We start from the raw sequence: 20,059 nt of genomic DNA on the forward strand, positions 1-20,059 counted from the left end.
TATTCACGACTGCGCATGTATTTCGTATGTGACGTTTGTGAAGGAAACCAGTTTTCTCTCTATTCTGCATGGAACATGACGACTTTCGCGTTTCGACTTGCGATCCATTTTCCCAATTAGTATAAAAACAAAATATTGTTGCTGTACATATGACACCATGGGTTCATCGGCAAAATGTCGTCTGCTAGTCCCAATGTTGTTGTGGGCTTGTACCATTTTCCACACAGGTAAATATACTACATTTACAACCCGAAAATGATATAAATAAATGTGTCTTGATGTATATCGCACCAATCTATATAGTACATGCAAATCGCGACTTTGATTGAATTATGTAAAAGAAAGGTCTTTGCCAACTCAGGCAAAATATAAACACAACCGATATCATGTTCCTCACAATTGTTTGGCTGAATCATTTGAAACAATCTTTCGAATCATAAGTACGACAAAATTAAATTTACTTAGAAAAAAAATCCTGCTTTTCCCGGCGTGAATCAAATCATTAATATAAAACAGGGTTGCACTCTTTTTTTTTAATCATGTTATACTCGCCTCAACATACAATAAAAATAATAAATTGAACATATTTTACACTGCAAAGTTTGCTGTATTTTTACATTCGTTTCCCCCTTTTTTAGTTTAACAGTTTTGATAGTAAAACAGCAGTTGCGTAGCCAGGAATTTTTCAGTGGGGGTGCTGGGGGGATGGAACATTTCATGGGGGGGGCGTCATGTAGATCAATGATAATTGTTTTCGAAACTCAAAATCTCAGTAGCGGGCGACAAGATTTCATGGGGGGGGGGGCGGCTATCGCCCCCACGCAACCTCTCCCCCCCCCCCCCCCCCCCGGTGGCTACGCCACTGTAAAACAGTGCTATTTTTGTTTGCACTTGTAAACATGCGGTGGAAAGTGTCGAGGAAACGGTTGGACTTTTTAAACCTAATTTTCCATCCTGCCTTTTCCATGGGTTTTGCCAAACTCTCATGTTCCGGAATCATAAAACTAATGAATTATCGAGGAATACTCTTTATCTTTGTATTAAATAAAATGTCCGTGTTTTTGTTTTATTGTTTGATTGTAGCTTTATCCGTTGATTTGGATCTGCGAGGCAAGCCGGCCACACAGAGTAGCGATTACTATGCTAGTGATCTCCGTCTAAATCTAATTGCAGACAGAGCATTAGACGGAGATACCGCAACATTTTCACACACTCATATGTATTTTCCAAATTTTCCAAAAAATATACACGTATATATCAGGCCCGTACATCAAACCCTTGAAGGCAACGATTTGAAATCGTGCCACATAATTTAAATATTTTGAATTGATCGAAGTAGGATTTATTGCGATTCCGATCCACTGAAATAATTCAACTATTTTTAAGGCGACGTAGTAGATTAAACATGTGTATCATGAGAAGGCGTCTATAGTATTATTTCTTTGTTACAGGCCTTCTTATGATTTACTGTAGAAAAACTTGAACATTACGGTAGACAGTAAATTAAACTCGAACCAACGACCTTGTCTGATATAAGACGCGTTTGAATCGCATGAATAGCAAAACATCAGGGGCGGATACAGGAATTTTCGCAGGAGGGGGGGGGTTCATCGGCAAAAAAATCCGAAATCTAGACAGGTTTTTTCTCCAGACACTTGGACTCCGATAATCAAAGGTGGGGGTGGAGGGGCGGGGATGGAGGTGGCTCGTGCCATATTTTCAATGGGGGCGCTGTTCAAATCCGACGATTATTAATACTATATCACAGAATAGTGTACATAGGGCCTATAAACCAAGCTGGCTCTGTCCGTATTTTGTGCAAAGGCGGACATTATTACCAGAATATAATGTTGGGTGTCAGAGCAGGGGGGGGGGGGGGTAGCATTTGTTTTCATGAACTTCTATGGTATTTTTTTTTGGACAGAGCTGGGGTTTTTTACCCCCCCCCCCCGCGGATCCGCGCCTGGACATGAGAAGAACATGTGAAGTTCAACCTTGTGCACATACCTGACATATGAAGAAGTCAATCGTATCATTCGTCTCATGCAAATCTGTCTAAATGTTGAGATCGTTTCAAATAATAGCATCTGATATTTCGCCTAGCTTGTATCCACATTTTAGGCATGCTAAACCATAAATTTAATAAAAAATCCATGTTCACATAAAAGATGCAACTTTTTTTGAGGAAGCGTTACTTCATTACTATCTTTGTTTATGAATTCAATTGTTGCCAGAGTGCCGCGGAGACCAATGGTGGAGAGTTGACCTGGAGGCTGCGTACTGCTTGACAAGCATCACTATAGTCAACAGAAATTATCAGGGTAAGTCTATGATCGGGGTGCAGTAGCAAGCAATACAGTGGATTTGAAGAATATTCCCTTCGGTCGGCATTCGTTTAAGAACCAGTTGTGTAGTATAAGGAAAGCTGTTTCATCAAGTTACTGCAATCTGGTGATATTGGGAAAGAAAAAAAAAACATATCACCTCAAAATGATTGACCTTATTCGTTAGTATATTACCTTAAACTAAAGCAAAGAAATACGAAAAGCCGAATCTTCACAGCATGGAGTCCTCCATTAGTCTAGAATTATGATTTGACTTATACATTATTCGTGTTCTTCAGTCAGAAAGGATTTTTTTCTCCAACACATCAATGCAAAAAAAACCTTAATTGTTGGCTCCCCATTGAGGGCAGAATAATTAAAGCTACAACGGTAATTTTGCAGTGCTTAATACTCGTCTGCATTTAACAGCCATTCTCAACATGTGTTTTTATGTTAATTCGTTGAATGCACAAGTGGTCATACTAACCCATATTCAATAAAAACACAAACTTCAAAGATAACTGTAGTTTAAACGATTTCCGAATACATAAATGTGTTATGAAATAGAAACATGAATGCGAAAGGTTTCGTTCCCATCAAGTGAAAGTTATATTCAAAAATGCAATGTATAACAAGAAATAATGGAACGCACTTGTGCAATAGATTATTATTATAAATATTTAACCACATTTACAGACGCAATTTGCTTTAATAAAATGCATAATTTAATTTTAAGTCGGATTAAATCATCACATATATGCATGCACTAAAACAAAGCCTCCGGCAGCCAGTTGACGTTTTGCAGCTGCGTGTAACTTGAATTTGACATTCAGGAAAACAGTAATTATTGAAACAGTCAGTTAACTTTGTTAATTTAATGCATCGCAAACAGCCCAGATTATCAATCAAAAAGAGTAAGTCTAACAAGAACCAGCATACTGATGATCTTTTTTTTGCAGGTTGGCGACTGACAAGTGCTGTAGTTCGTGCTGGTTTGAGTCAAGTTCACTCCCAGAACACACAGATAGGAGATGCAGTCACACGTACCCAGGCAACTAACGGAGCAGTGATTGATTTCACATCGAATCCGGCCATCTCTGCTCGATACGTTAGTGTGGAACTGTCAGGGAATTGCCTTCATATGGCTGAAGTCAGGATCAGCACAGAAGACGTCATTACAAGAAGTAACAATAAACCTTAATCTTCACATTCCGAATCATGATGGCAGATGACACAACATTTGCATCTCTGCCATGCTGGTGATATAACAAACAGTTCATTGACAAACCAAGTCTTACGGTCACAAAAAGAAATATTTTATTTTCGTTCGAAAAGAGGTTGGTAACAGGTGAGTCCAATAATATGCAGATTGGCAATCATATAAAGGTTTTTATTTGGTCGCGTTTCCATCGAGATTCTAATTGGTAGCTAATGCAGATATTTTGATATCGTTCCCACGAATAGAATCAGCAAAGATGGCTGGCCTAAAAACATGCAACGAATTAAATGAGTGTGCCTTCTTCCGCAACTACCTGGCTTAAATAGTCCTATACACTTTCATAATAATACATGTATATTATTTGGCTGGTCAATGATTTTCACAGGAAATTTTATATACTCTTATATAATAACCACGTACATGTTTTGCCGTAATAATGCTAACAACTGTTGTGGGTTAGTTTGACAGTCAGCTACCTAATATCCATGTTTAACTCTTCTTTCCATAGTAATGCCAACAAATGTCGATGCTACTGGTATGACAGTCAACTGGTCTACAGTGCCCTGTGCTGATAATTACAGCGTGCAGTATGCCCTGACCAACAGGGATAACTGTGTAAACATCAGTTCACCATCGTACAGCAGTCCCTGCAATATGTGTAAGAGAAACATGACAACTATAAACAGTCTGATGCCAAACTCCGGGTACACTGTGCGAGTCAAGGCTCATGTATACGGTGCATACGGACCAATAAAAACAGTAATCGTCACAACCGCATCATCAGGTATGGCACTATAGGTTTTACCGTCTTCAGTCTTTTGGCTTGTATGTTGTAACTTATTGTCTTCATCCAAATGCAATATCTCTAACCCTCTGGTACTTATTTGATATTACAGCACCGACTGGCCCACCCACTTCTGTGACACCTGGGTCTCAAGCCCAACGCAGCATAGCTTTCTCCTGGAGCCTCCCAGCATGTGGAAGCCGAGGCGGTGCCATCACAGGATACGACTATAGGCTTAGTACAAGTGGAGCTGCACCAATGACTGGCCAGACTACAGCAGGCCTCTCAGTTACAATAGATGGACTTACTCCCTATACTTCTTACAGTTTTCAAGTTGCTGCAAGGACTAATGATGGGACTGGACCGTACAGTGTGGTTGTAACATCAACAACACAAGAAGCAGGTAATCTATGTTTCCTGTTGTTCTTCCTAAAACTCAATCCCCTATCTCCATCTTCTCCTTCTTAATTGGGTTTGATTCTAATTTGGGTGCGGTTGTCTTGCAGTTGTTTATGGATTCTTTACACAAATAATCCCTTGAGCAAAACAGACAAAAACGCCGGGAATAAAGGAAATTTCTTTAAACCACGGAAGTTTAATTCCAATAAGCACTCATTATTGGTTAATTGTTTCTTAGTGCACGGTGCCGATATTTATATATCAGTTGCAAGAACAAATCAAATATTCCTTTTGGTGTTCAATTTCAACAGCGCCCACAGTTCCCCTCAATATTCAAATCCAGTCGACAGATGACGTGTCTGTCAGTCTTGGTTGGAGTGAACCAGATCCACCGAATGGACGCATCACGCACTACAATGTTCGCTACTGGAGGAGTGGGGACATGGGGACCATGCAGACTGACTCCAATGTGATGGGGCTGATGTATCGTGTCATGGGCCTTGCAGCCTTTGTAACATACCAAGTTCAGGTGTTTATTTATTTTGTTTTTCAAATGAAAAACACTATCCCCATTATACGTCTCCTGGTCGAAACTTACATCTTTCCAACACAAACATACAAGGAACAGTTTCATTGATGATTGTAATTATTTGGCTTATGGCGATGGCTTTTGAAGCACAGGTCATTTTATTTTTTTTGTCAGAAAGATTGGAATTGCAATTAATAAAAGAGTTTGACAAATTGTTCCCTATTGTTTTCAGGTGCAAGCTGTGACGTCTGCTGGTGCTGGCCCTTGGAGTGTACAAATCGACGTAACAACAATGCAAGCTGGTGAACTAACTCTTTCGTTTTCATCTAAGTTTTTTTTTTCTTTTGCATCAGAACTTCTATATTTCTTTTCCAATCCAAACTCTTTTTGTACCCCCAAATTGATGTAGACTTCCGATTGATCGTGTAAACGCTAAGGTGTGCAAAGTAAATCTAAACGCATAGGCCCAGTAAATAAGGTTATTGTCTCGATGTTCAATTCAACAGCGCCCACAGTTCCTTTAGATGTTCGCATAGAGTCGACAGATGACATGTCTGTCAGTCTGGGCTGGAGTGAACCAGATCCACCGAATGGACGCATCACGCACTACAATGTTCGCTACTGGAGGAGTGGGGACATGGCAACCACGCAGACTGACTCCAATGTGATGGGGCTGACGCATCGTATCATGGGCCTTGAAGCCTTTGTAACATACAAAGTTCAGGTCTTTATTCATTTTGTATTTTAAATGAAATGCACTATCCCCATCATACATCTCCTGGTCGAAACTTACATCTTTCCAACACAAACATACAAGGAACAGTTTCATTAATGATTGTAATTATTTGGCTTATGGCGATGGCTTTAGAAGCACAGGTCATTTTATTTTATTTGTCTGAAAGATCGGAACTGCAATTAATGATAGAGTTTGACAAATTGTTCTGTATTGTTTTCAGGTGCAAGCTGTGACGTCTGCTGGTGCTGGCCCTTGGAGTGTACAAATCGATGCAACAACACTGCAAGCCGGTGAACTAACTTTTTCGTTTGTGTTTAAGTTATTTTTTCTTGTGCATTAGATCTTCAATAATTCTTTTCCAACCTCAACTATTTTCGTACCCCGAATTGAGTTCGACCTCGGATTGATCGTGTAAACGCTAGGGTGTACAAAGTAAGTCTAATGACTTAAGCATAAACACATAGTAAATCAGAAATTGTCTTGTTCAATTCAACAGCGCCCACAGTTCCATTAGATGTTCGCTTAGAGTCGACAGATGACAGGTCTGTCAGTCTGGGCTGGAGTGAACCAGATCCACCGAATGGACGCATCACGCACTACAATGTTCGCTACTGGAGGAGTGGGGACATGGGGACCATGCAGACTGACTCCAATGTGATGGGACTGACGCATCGTATCATGGGCCTTGCAGCCTTTGTAACATACCAAGTTCAGGTGTTTATTTATTTTGTTTTTCAAATGAAATACACTATCCCCATTATACATCTCCTGGTCGAAACTTACATCTTTCCAACACAAACATACAAGGAACAGTTTCATTGATGATTGTAATTATTTGGCTTATGGCGATGGCTTTAGAAGCACAGGTCATTTTATTTTATTTGTTTAAAAGATCGGAACTGCAATTAATGATAGAGTTTGACAAATTGTTCTCTATTGTTTTCAGGTGCAAGCTGTGACGTTTCCTGGTGCTGGCCCTTGGAGTGTACAAATCGATGCAACAACACTGCAAGCCGGTGAACTAACTTTTTCGTTTGTGTTTAAGTTATTTTTTCTTGTGCATTAGATCTTCAATAATTCTTTTCAAACCTCAACTATTTTCGTACCCCGAATTGAGTTCGACCTTGGATTGATCGTGTAAACGCTAGGGTGTACAAAGGAAGTCTAATGACTTAAGCATAAACACATAGTAAATCAGAAATTGTCTTATTTAATTCAACAGCGCCCACAGTTCCTTTAGATGTTCGCATCCTGTCGATAGATTACATGTCTGTCAGTCTGGGCTGGAGCGAACCAGATCCACCGAATGGACGCATCACACACTACAATGTTCGCTACTGGAGGAGTGGAGACATGGGAAACATGCTGACTGACACCAATGTAGTGGCGCTCATGCATCGTGTCACGGGACTTGCAACCAGTGTAACATACCAATTTCAGGTCTTTACATGTATTCACTCTCTTTTATTCTGACTCATCTATCGTTATTATACACGATGATTCTCCAGAGAGGAACTAAGGTCTTTCCCGCAGCTTCTTTAATATCCATCAGTTAACTACATCTTGACACAATCAATAATAGGAATGTTAATGTTCACATACATTATTTGCGATCTATTTCGAAATGAACAAAACATAACTTCCAGAATTCAAGTAATTTTAAACAATTCTGTGTGATGTTTTGAACCTAAAATAAAATTGTAGGGTTTTAACACAAATTTTCGCAGGTGCGAGCTGTGACGTTTCCTGGTCCCGGCCCTTGGAGTGACCCTACCGAAGCAATGACATCAATCGGAGGTAGACAATCGTAAACAATTTTTCCCATTGTATTCATAACAAATTAACAAGTAGTTTCCATGGTCGCTTGGTATTCTATAAAATATGTGCTCATCATATAAAAGATATCACCATTATGTGATCTTTTTTCTTTAGTTCCTGGACCTGTTCAGGATCTAAATGTCACAGTGAGGACAGAGACGTCAATAACTTTATCCTGGATCCCACCCCTGCAACCTGGAGGAGTCATCACTGGTTACATAGTATGTTATTTCATTTTTTTATCAATGTCAGGGCCCTATGGAAGATCACTGAATGGTGAATATACTAGGCAATCATGGATAAATATTAGAAATAGATTAGTGTACCCTTTCGAAATTGTATCCTGACGTCGAGGTTGTGAGCATTTTGTGTATTACACCGCGACATCTAGATATAGTATTAAAGGTCCTTCTCCCTTTTGTTAAACCAGCATCCATAAATAAAGGGATTATAAAGAAATCAAGCTCTCAATCTATAGTTTTCAATTCCCTTTTGTTAGGTGGAGTACCGTATCTTGGAGAGGCCTTATCAACCAGACTTCACAGCAGAGGACACATACAAAACCAATGATGCTCAGCATTCACCCTTCACAATAACCAACCTGGAACCTGTTACTAAATACGAGTTTAGGGTGCTGGCGAAGAATGAAATGTTTACAGGAAATGAACACCGAATGCTGGAGGTTTACACAAAGCCGATGACAGGTACACGTATTTTCAAGTACATGATATGATTGTCAATACGTATTAAACCTGTGCAATACGTCCGATAATCAAGACGACTTCATGAAAGCGGGGTTTAAATCCGTTTGGAAATGTATACCGTTTGGCGACTACAGTGAAGATTGTCTTGTTGGGCCTATGTAGTACATTACAGAAAGGTTAGTTAGATTTCAATTTCCTGTCAAAGAGAAAGATACATCGGCTAAGAACGAAAGTTGACTGGACCTCATAGGAATCGACAGGTGTACACAAAGCCACAATCAGGTATGATGTCTGTGTCACAGTTTATGAATATCAGTCGACGATAAACTGAAAACTGCCGTACAAAATATTTAAAAACACTGACTGGTTTCTCTGTGGGTCTTGAGAACTGACTGAAACTTCTACTTACATTGAAAAAACAAAGGCAGATTATTTCCCCTTTGGAAAAGATTGTTTTGTCCGTTGTCCTGGGCAAATTTTCGTTCAATCAAGGAGATATGAACACGTCCGTATTTCATTATATTTAAAGGGTATTTATCAGTGCGTAGAACAGTAAATGATCAGCGATGGACAGCTAAATGACAGTGTTTATTAAAATAGACATAAGTTGGGAATGTGGTATGCGAGTTACGTGAGATTGTCACAGTTACTGGTCAATTACATATACTTATGCATGGTTTTTTTTATTAAATGTGCGAGCCACACATTTGAGAAATGATTTGTTCTCATTCCGGCACTATCTTTTGGACTCACCCTGTATGACATTTTGTTCTCAGTGCAAATGCCATCAGCTAGTGCCGCCGTCATTGCTGCTGCCGTGCTTGGTGCGATAGTTTTCGTCTTGGTCCTAATGATTGTCATCGGGTGTGTGGTGTGGAAAAGACAAACTCGCCAAAATGCCACAAATAGTTATCTAGTGCCCACAGCTATGGAACTGGTAAGTGACTTCTAAAGACATGCGATTTGCCACTACGTTTTTCATATGATTTTTGTTCTAGTTATGAGCTGTTAATCTGTTACAGGCACAAAATAGTGACTGATTATTGCATGAGTTCATGCTCTCAAACTTGATGGGTACAGTTCACAAGAAACTAACGCTAACCAAATACTCTTCTACCTAATACAAATTTTGTTTTGATCACTTAAGCTAAGTTAATTCATAACAGGTGTTTTACTCACTTTCAATCGTTGTCACCATTTAAGTCGACAATGGACCGATCCAGTAAGCAACGCCCCATGGTATTCTGACCAATCACAGCCGTGATTTATGTCCGACATGCGTGCACAAACGTCCGACATGCGTGCACGCGCGTATGATGCGCGCGGCAGGGAAATGCAGTGTGGCATTGGAGAGGAGCGAGTGTTAATTTGCCCACGTGCGCAGTGGGAGGAGCTTACTGGATCGGTCCATTGTCAGCAGACCCTTAAACTAATATTGATTTTGAAGCGTCACGGGATTGCATTGCATTGTTTTCGTTATTCCCAAAGGGTGCCAAATCTACAACCCACGAAAGTGACTCACCAAGTGCTGCCAACCCTGACGGCGAGATATACGAAGATGTTGGGCTTCCCTCCTGGGCGCGGAAACTGGAAATCAAATGGGAGAATATGATCATCGATGATGAGATTCTTGGAAAGGGTAACTTTGGCGAGGTACGGGCAGGAGGCGTGAGGATCAGAGGCCGAGTCACCGAAGCAGCCATCAAAACTCTCAAAGGTAACTGTACTCATGATTAGGATAAACACATCATAATTGCTGGTCTCAGCGGGCCATTCATGTGCTCTCTTACTTCCTGGTGTACTCACCGACTGACTCACTCAGTGACTCACTGCATGTCACATAATGATCCCATCAGAGATGGAACAAGTCACCCTGCAACAACGATGAAGGGGCTATGAACAGATGCATGATGAGGCTTCAAGGAATAGCCATGTTGAAACAATAGCATACAACTGTGTGCGTTATGCAACCACAGACTAAGTGAACAACTGACTGAAGTTCAGATAATGTCCTAACTCAAGGCTTTAGTTTCCAGCTTGGCAAACCTTGCGTTGTTCATCAATCAAGTATTGACGATTTGACTTTGCAGTTTACTTGGTAGTTTACTTGGTCTTGAAATATCTACAGTCCTTTCCACACTCATATAAATAAGTAGAATTACAAAAAGATGTAACTGCAAAATATTCAAACATTTTAGGACTGTTTTTTTTTCTTTTCTAGATACAGACAACACCTCTGATGCTGCTGTGGATTTCAAGGCGGAGTTGCAAACGATGGTGGGAATAAAACCACATCCGAACATTGTGCGTCTCCTTGGCGCATGTTTTTATGAAGGTAAACTAATCATGATTTCTATACCAAAAGACAACCCAATGTTTGACATTTTGTAAATACTTTCCACAATTTAAGACTGGGCATTTGGCAAGGTCAGAATTGAGCAAGTAAAGCTACTGGAATAAAATATCTCTAACATTAATGTTATCAACGGAAATTTTACCTTTTAAAGTTCAAATTGCATAATTTATTTTGATTAAAAACAAATAATACCGGTTACTCTATAACATCAATAGGGCTTAAACGTTAAGAACACAACCAATCAAACATTTTTTACTGCTTGAAATCAGACAAGAGGACATACTTTTAGGTGGAAAGCGTAAGTATATTGGCCGACCAGACTTTTGTCAATCTGAATTTGGGTTACCCTATGTAGAATCACAGAATGAAGCAGGGCAAGTTCAAAACCATTGTCTTGTAATTTATTGCAAGGTGAGCTAAATAGTTTGAGAAACGACAAGTAATCCTAGTTAATCTAGCTTCGATATAGCTTAAACGTTAATAGGAACTGTTACGAAATAGACACGTGGACATACTTTTAGGTAAAAGGGCAAAGTGAATTGGCCAACCGGACTTATGTCAATCTCAAGTTTGATAACCTAACGCAGTATCACATCATGAAGCGATGTTTTTTTCAAAATAAAAACCCCTTGTAATTATTTTTCTTATCAAAGGCATTCTGTATGTGGCGCTGGAGTTTCTTCCCAATGGCAATCTTCGTGATTATCTGAGAAGCATTCGCCCGATGCAGAAAGGAGCTGGCCACTCAACTGACGGAGCATCTCCGGTGACTTCTTCAAACTTGTTGAAATTTGGCACAGACGTTGCCAAGGGAATGGATCATCTGTCCAAGACAGGGGTAAAGTCTATATTCCTTCATTTTAAATTATTCCATCTTTTGTGTGTGTTAGTTTGAATACCACAGCTCTGTCGTGATTCTGATCACTTTCAGAATCGTCATATGCCATTCTATCTCTACGAAATTCCTAGGGAAAATGCCCTTTTCCATAGGCTAGTGTAGTGACAGGTGTATGTTTGCTTGAGGCTTGCAGTAAATGTTCTGGAGGTCACCTAATTGTTAGATAATTGCAAGTGGTCGATTGAAATACTTGTCCTTTTTATAGATTATCCACCGTGACTTGGCTGCAAGGAACATACTTCTGGCCGACGACCTGACCGCCAAAGTGTCTGATTTCGGCCTTTCACGAGGGGAGGACATCTACGTTCAGAAATCCTCGGTAATGTACGGAATGTAGAATCATCTTTAAGGGGCTACGTTAAATGATAATGACTAATCATACCAGAGAAATAACTTAATTTTAGTGAACACTGTAACAAAACATCTAAAGAATTAAACACACAAAATTATCGGTGTTGTTCGGTGTCAATCAAGTATCCAAAAAAGACGATGTTTACCGATCATACATTCGGGTGAAATTCTTTCAGTTTACATATGGCACCTCATATCATGAACAGAGTTAAAATATATGTTCTTTTGATTGTAGACAAGGATTCCCGTTCGCTGGTTGGCCATCGAATCTTTGACGCGTCGTGTCTACAAGTCCAAGAGTGATGTGTAAGCAAAAGCAATATACTTTCGTCACAGAATTAAAATCTCACGCAGTTATTTTAGAACACACACAAAAGCTTCAAGTAATTTGTTAATTTGTCCAAAATAAGTCAAGCAAAAATGAGTTTCTGTCGTATTGCTGTTAAAGGTACAGTCCATCATTTGTAATTTGTGCATTTTGTTCGTTTGATTTTAATGTAACATAATTTTGTCACAGAATTTGATTCTCTCAATGTTACTTACTTTTGAAACATAGTATTTAACAAAAGTTGCATTTGTGCTTTGCCGTGCACAAATATGGGCTACAAGCCTTTTGTTCATTTGTCTTAAAAAATACAAAGCAAAAAGCATATGAACTCTATATAATTATACCGCTGCCAAGGAGGTTATGTTTTCATCGGATATAGCTTTGTTTGTTGGTTGGTCAGTTTTTTCGTGTGTCTGTTAACAAGATAACTAAAAATTGGGCGGATTTGCATGTAACAACGTTTAAAGGGGGCCCTTGCTACAAGTACAAATCGATCAAATTTTGCCTTGGCGGAAGTTTTCTAGTTGAATATGAGTTTAAAATCAATGATTTTCATTGTTTACCTCAATTTTCTATCCTAGGGAAAACAATTCAATCGTCTTGCTAAAGTATTCCCATTTTCATATTAATTTTGCGAATCATCTGTTCGTCCTCTGTTAATATTTTAGGTGGTCGTTTGGCATCTTGCTGTGGGAGATAGCAACATACGGTAAGTTGTGTAAGCTGGGATAACTCTGTACTGTCGTAAAATTGCTGCTAATGCTAACAACATGGTACTTATTAATCCAATTTACAACTATTAGTGGATCATTGCTCTTAGGATCCACTCCGTACCCTGGTATTGAACGCAAGTCACTGGCCGAGAGATTGCTCGATGGATACCGCATGCCCAAGCCGGACAACTGCGCTGATGAAATGTAAGGAAAAACTCCACTCTCCTTTAGCAGTATAAATACAGATTTCGATTTCGATTCACCAATATTCACTGAACTATTCGAACATAAACCTTGCAATAACTATTGTTCTGATAATGATAAGTAAGAATTAATTGTAAAACAAAAAGGCAACAATTTCAAGTGAACAGACGATTTTCAGAAGTTTTCTGTGGGCAGCGATGACGCAGGTATTAGACGTTCAGACCTACTTGAGTAACTGTGACAGGTGTTGATTTAGACTCTCACTGGGACTTTCATTTTAGTTTTCTTTGTATTTGTATTGATTCAGTTATAATCTGATGTTGAAGTGCTGGCAGGAGGTGCCAAGTAAGCGTCCAACCTTCAAAGTACTCTACGAAACTCTCGAGAAAATGAACTCTAAATCGTATGAAAATGTAAGCATCATGCCGACTTGAAAATCAAATTTCATGAACACTTTTCAGGTTACGGATGTCATAAATATTAGATACATTGGATATCTTCTTTTACCGAAATGTACGACAGATGCAAATGGCAATAATTATGTATTTGTTTGGCTATTTCTCTCAGAACATTAAAGTGAACCGTGTTTTCTTTAATATACAGATTTTGTTTCGTTCATTACTTTGAACAGTAAGGCAATGCAATATTTTTGATTTTTTGAAGGTTGTCTTGTCACCGACTGTCTACGAGAACTTTATCATCAAGCATGAGTTTGATGACAACTAGATGACGTCAATATCTTTTGATACGCTGTAATGCATCATCTTCGAAAGTGGTTCAGCATTTTTCCCGATTGTTTTCAAGTGTCGGATTTGAGTGTTAGCATTAACGCAGACTTTTATTTGGTAACAATGTCAAGTAGAATATTTTAATCATCTTATGTCCTTGTACTCAGTGGACCTTAATTCATTCAGGATTTAGCCTCTTATATATTTGGAACAAGACTTACTAAACTTACATTTATTATCAAATTTACAACTCGGTTTAGAGTAAGCATTTACATTATGTTAAAAATCGTAGTAGGCTGGTTAGAATGTAATATTGTATAGCGAGGACGTACCGATGTATTGTGTATAATTCACTTCTAAATTATTGCCATTAAATCAACAGTTGCATTGTATAGCGAGGACTTACCATGAAATACCGATGTTCTGTGTGTAGTTGACGCCTGAACTATTCAACTTTTTGTGTAACGCGGGGATATTTTGTATTGTAAAATAAAGTGATATCAACATTATCTACTTTGATTAACAATGGTGTATGTACAAACCATTTTGTTATTTTCAATATGAATGTAATACTGAATAATCTACTCCTTAGGTAGCTGTTGGTACTGATAGAGTTTTTGTCAAAACAAAAACTTGCAAAATATTTTGGACACATTAGTCAAGCTTGTTTCTTCTTTGTATAAGTTTGTTGATATCGTATTGAAGACAGCAGATCAGTGGCATATTTGTGTGGCCCAATGCAGTTTTACTTATTGTTATTGTCAAATGATGTGTCATCAACATTATCTACTCAGATTAACATTAAGACTAGATGATAAAAAAAAAAAATCGTAATGTTCAATTACTGACAATCTTTTTATCTACTAATCAGCTGTTATTAAACAAAATTTCTTGAAATGTTTCAATGTTTTCAAATTTTTCTTTTTTTTTCAAAAAGATTCTCAAGGCTTAACGCACGTTTAATAGCGAATTTTCGAAATTTATTGTCCATAGTTGTATAAATGTAATTTCAACATTCTCAATCTTCGCAAATATTTGTAGTCCAAAAGATCATGAGGTTTTTGAGAATCGTAATTGTTCAGATTGATCGGTCTTTGCTCTGTGACATTAAAGACTGTGTTATGTCGTCATATTTAATTTAGTATTCTATCTAATTCCTTTATTGTTCCCTATAGTTTGACGCCTTTTTTGAAAAATCATGACTGACCATACAAACGGGGGTTAAGAGCCCCCTTAAGTGGCAGTGTAAGATCAAGTTTTTAAAACTACAGCATTTATTTTTTAGTACATGGCTTAATTATTTGTCATTGATAACATAAATTCAAACATTCTGATTGCTAGCCTTAACACAGTTTTGCCACCGTCAATTTAACGAGTATCAGTGGCGTATCCAAAAGGGGTGACCAGAGGGGGCACTTTGCCCCTGGAGGATTTTTTTTTTACATTTTTTTAAGTTCAGCAATTATTTCAATAAATGGTTATAGACGTCAATCCCAAAAAAATAAAACCAGCTCAAAAACCATTACAATGCGCCGTGAAAATGGGTATATAATTTGCAGTATGCATAATAATGGTCTGTTTGTGAAGAGCGCCCCCATTTAGAAGGTGTACTAGCGCCCGCCCCGCCCCCCCCCCCGTTTTTTTTTTGATTTTACGGAGGCCAAGTGTCGGAAGAAAAAAACTATGTCTACATTTCGGCGCGGATGTGCGGTTGCCCCCCCCCCCCCCCCCCCCCCCCCGACATCCAAAGCTGGATACGCTATTGACGAGTATGGATATTTTATTCTTTCAAAAAGCAAGCCGATGATGCACTGGAATGGCGTAACGAATAAAGAGTAAAGTGAGGGAAAGAAATTCTCCCATCACAAATTCATTTCATCGGTTATAAATAAGTTTGATGTATTTTTGTCAGAGTTTTCATTGTGCGCGAATGGTTGTCTTGTTTGAAGTAATATCGCCCTCTGTCGGAACGTTTTACGTGTCAAATGAATAGCGTCCTCTATTATGAAAGCTATGGGCAGTTTATTTGGAAGTTGAAGTATAGTGACTTCGTTTAGGGGTAATTGGAAATTACATTTGATGACCTCAAAATATCTTTGCGCTCTAATGGATAGATTTAAATCCACCGGTTCAGAGTCACACACGTCCACTTGCTCAAAATACCGGATATACGAGAATGTACGGGTACTGAACGTGGCTGAAAGTTGCCCTCACGTTTCTTTTTTTGCTTCAAAAGATTTTGTGGCAAATGATAAGCGCCGATCATTCGTGGGGCAACCGAATATTGCCTGTAGCTCGCAACTGGTTGATACGTGTCATGTGAGGGCGCACATCTATGAGACTTTGCTCATCGCCACTGCAGAATGTCAATGACCTTTACTTTCTTTTGAGCTAATTTGAGACAATTTTGTGCACACGTCCTGTACACAAGCACTATCAGTCAATGGTGGCTTTTATGAAGGCGATGACCTCGAAGCCTAACAGCACCCTTGCAATCTCACCGCTTGAACCAAGACTACCATTCGAGCTACATTGCGAACAGGAAACAAATGTGTAGAAAATATATGGGCATTTATGCATACCGAGAAATGCTGCATACCCACTACAATGGATGCCGAAAATAGAAGCAATGACGTAAGCCTACTCAGTGGGGGACGGAACGGGGAATTCCCTGGCATTGTAAATGTTTCTTACAACCCGATTTTATATGTACGGGACCTTAATAAACACATGGTTGTGTGAGCTTCTGTACACTTTCACTATGCAATCAATACCCAACCCGTGCAAGGCCCGATTTTTCTGTCAACATATCCACATGATAACTGAATGAAGCATGTATCACGTACAAGTTAAATCTCACTGTTGAAAAGTTTAAAGGGAATATACATCATTTGCTTTTGCTGTAATTTTTAGAAATGGATGGAATTGGGGGGTTGGAAATATATAGCAAATATAGTTATACTGACTTTTTTGAAGTTTTGGGTTCAAGACTAAATGATACAAAAACATGGAATCGTAATGTTCAATTACTGACAATCTTTTTTTTATGTACTTATCAGCTGTTAATTAGGGCAAAAATTTCTAGAAATGTTTCAATGTTTTACAATTTTATTTCGTTCATTCTTTGAGAATGATTCGCAAGGCTTCACGCACGTTATAGCGAGTTTCAAAAATACCACTTTTCTTGAAAATGACAGTATACCAAGGTGCCATGATTTTACAGGATGCTTTACACTGTCATTCATTAACAGTCCAGCAAGGTATTTCAAAATGATTTGGTAGTTTTTTTTTTTTAAGTTTGCAAATGTTGTATTTTCCCTTTAAGTAAACCCGTTCTTTCAATGACCTCACACAACTAAATCTCCACTTTGCACAGACTTGTTTTGCAAGTCCTGATCAGGTGTCGCTGAAATGTAACTCAGCACACATAACTTACTAAATGGTTTTCTAGGGAGAAAGGTCCCGCCTGACATGTTCTTTGATGTATGTCTGGTATTTAAACTTAAAGGTGAACTTTCTAAAAGTAAACTTTTCCCTCTTTACGTTTCTATTATAAACATTAGTATAATTATTAAAACTAATAATACAATAATTTCACCAATTGGCTCGAAATGGATCAAGAATTGACTGCACCACATACGTTTTAAAGAAACTTTTTAAATGTTTGTCAAAGGTTTTTTTTTACCTCTGCCGGTATCACATATGAAAGGTTCTATTTTGAGTTGATGAGGAGCGCTGAATTTCTTTAAAATGCAAATGTAATAATATAGCCTAGTCGATTACTGCAGTGACTAGGGCACTGCAGCGTCTGAGTTTTATTTCCTTAAACAGTGCACTATGTTCCTGTTCCTAATAAGAACTCGGACGACACGAATGTTATCTATTATATGAGCGACTTTCAGACAAGGAAGCGAATTGTGGGCCAGTGTTTGCTTTGCCACACAGCCCCGCTGGATATGGTTGACTCAAATATGAACTCATTTCATATTCATGGTTTTGTTATGATGCCTTTGTACTTTCTATAACGCATTCACGTCTACGTGAATATCTAATCTCCAACCGCAAGTTCAATCTGCACGTTACCTTTACACGCTTGGCTTACTCGCAACTGCGCATGTATTTTGTCTGTGAAGGAAACCAGTTTACTTTCTGTTCTGCGCGGAACATGGCGACTTTTGGGTTTCGAGTTGTGATCTGGTTAGTGAATTGACGTCCAGAAGACATATTTTCGTTAAACAAAAGATAAGATGGGTTCATCTCCAAAATATCTTCTCCTACTCCCGGTGTTTTTGTGGATTTGTGCCATTCTTCACACAGGTAAATATACAACTTCATATGTCAAAATTACTACCCGGAAATAAATAAATTTAATTTTGGTGTATGTGTAGTATGCCAAATGTGCATGTACTATGTACATATCGCCACTTTGTTTGAATGTTAGAGAAGGTTCTAAAGCAATTTGGACAAAATGGCACTGAGACACAAATACAATGGCCTTTACAATACTTCAAGCTTAACCATCCGGAACAATTCGTTGAATCAAAGGTTAGGAAAAAGAAAATAAATGCGGTGAAAACTTGAACGTGGGCACGTTAGAAATATTTACCAGATTATTTATAAACGCGGCTTCACCTCGCCCACTGTGCCGGGGGGGGGGGGGGGGGGGGCTCTGCCGCCTGTCGCCCGCTTCGCGATCGAGCAACTTGGGATCGAGCAACCTGCCCCCCCCCCCCCCCCCACATCCAAAGCTGAATACGCAGTATTGACGATGGAGGTTTTATTTTAAAAAGCAAGCCGATGATGCATTGAAATGGCATAACGAATAAAGTGTTAAGTGAGGGAAAAAATTCTCCCATCACAAATTCACTTCATCGGTTATAAAATAAGGTTGATGTATTTTTGTCAAAGTTTTCATTGTGCGCGAATGGTTGTCTTTTAGAAGTAATATTGCCCTCTGTCGGAACGTTTTACGTGTCAAATGAATAGCGCCCTCTAAATTTTATGAAAGCGGGCAGTTAATTTTGACTCATGTTGAAGAAGTGACTTCGTTTAGGGGTACTTGGAGATTACATTTGGAGACCTCATAATATCTTTGCACTCTAATGGATAGATTTAAATCCACTGGTTCAGAGACACACACGCCCACTTGCTCAAAATACCTGGATGTATGCGAGAATGTATGGGTACTCCCCACAAGAACCAAAGAGCTAACCCTAACACTCCGGTGAGAGACATACAAGTACTGAAGGACCATCTCCCAACGCAGTTTGATACCTTCGATGACTTAGACGCGCCCTCTCCTACAACTCAAGCCAGATACTCGGCCCCACATAAATTGTCACGTAGGTGCAGCGTTCATGTCAAACCGAAACTGCAAGTCGAGCTGAAAGAGTTGAAGAAAGACTAGGTCATACGAAAATTCTCCCATCACACGGACGGGTACATACTGAACGCGGCTGAAAGTTGCCCTGCGAATCTAGTTTTTCTAAAAAAAAATATTGTGGCAAATGATAAATGGTGATCATTAGTGGGGCAACCGAATATTGTCAGTAGCTCTTGGGAACTGGCTGCAACGCGTCATGGGAGGGCGCGCTACTAAGACTTTGCTCGTCCTCACATGCAGAATGACCATTATAGTCCGGGATCCAGAATGCCAAAATCGCTTTAAAAAAGTTTAACCCTACACAATTTCCTCCCCTTAATTTCTTGTTTGTATACGATTCGTGATTTTTTCTTATTTAGAATCAGGACGGTGGAAGAAAATTAACCCGGCGAAAGTGTTGTTTTTATGCAAAATTGTTTTAAAAATCCAACGTAAAAGATCAGGAAATAAATCTGTCCAGTACCCCTCTCACGAGACTTGTTTAACAATGCATAGTTTTTGGGTACCAGTCTCTTTTAATGCGTGCAGCCAACCTCGTTGCCATGGTCTGCACGGAGAGCGCGCCGCACGTATGCTTCCCACCGG

General features: G+C 39.0%; 1 protein-coding gene across 1 annotated transcript; it reads left to right on the forward strand.

Moving 5' to 3' along the window:
* Positions 1 to 193: 193 nt before the first annotated feature.
* LOC119736734 (tyrosine-protein kinase receptor Tie-2-like) lies at positions 194 to 14,132 on the forward strand. Its single transcript, XM_038210747.1, has 20 exons — positions 194 to 227; positions 1,084 to 1,146; positions 2,235 to 2,321; positions 3,284 to 3,508; positions 4,052 to 4,327; positions 4,440 to 4,730; positions 7,214 to 7,413; positions 7,719 to 7,788; positions 7,924 to 8,030; positions 8,309 to 8,513; positions 9,290 to 9,450; positions 10,002 to 10,230; positions 10,741 to 10,848; positions 11,523 to 11,707; positions 11,973 to 12,086; positions 12,354 to 12,424; positions 13,115 to 13,155; positions 13,267 to 13,363; positions 13,671 to 13,776; positions 14,027 to 14,132. The coding sequence occupies exons 1-20, from the start codon at positions 194 to 196 to the stop codon at positions 14,087 to 14,089; spliced, it is 2,733 nt and encodes a 910-aa protein (XP_038066675.1). The 3' UTR covers positions 14,090 to 14,132.
* Positions 14,133 to 20,059: the final 5,927 nt, after the last annotated feature.

Source organism: Patiria miniata, unplaced genomic scaffold (assembly GCF_015706575.1).
Source record: "Patiria miniata isolate m_02_andy unplaced genomic scaffold, ASM1570657v1 HiC_scaffold_3, whole genome shotgun sequence".
NCBI classification, from domain to species: Eukaryota; Metazoa; Echinodermata; class Asteroidea; order Valvatida; family Asterinidae; genus Patiria; species Patiria miniata.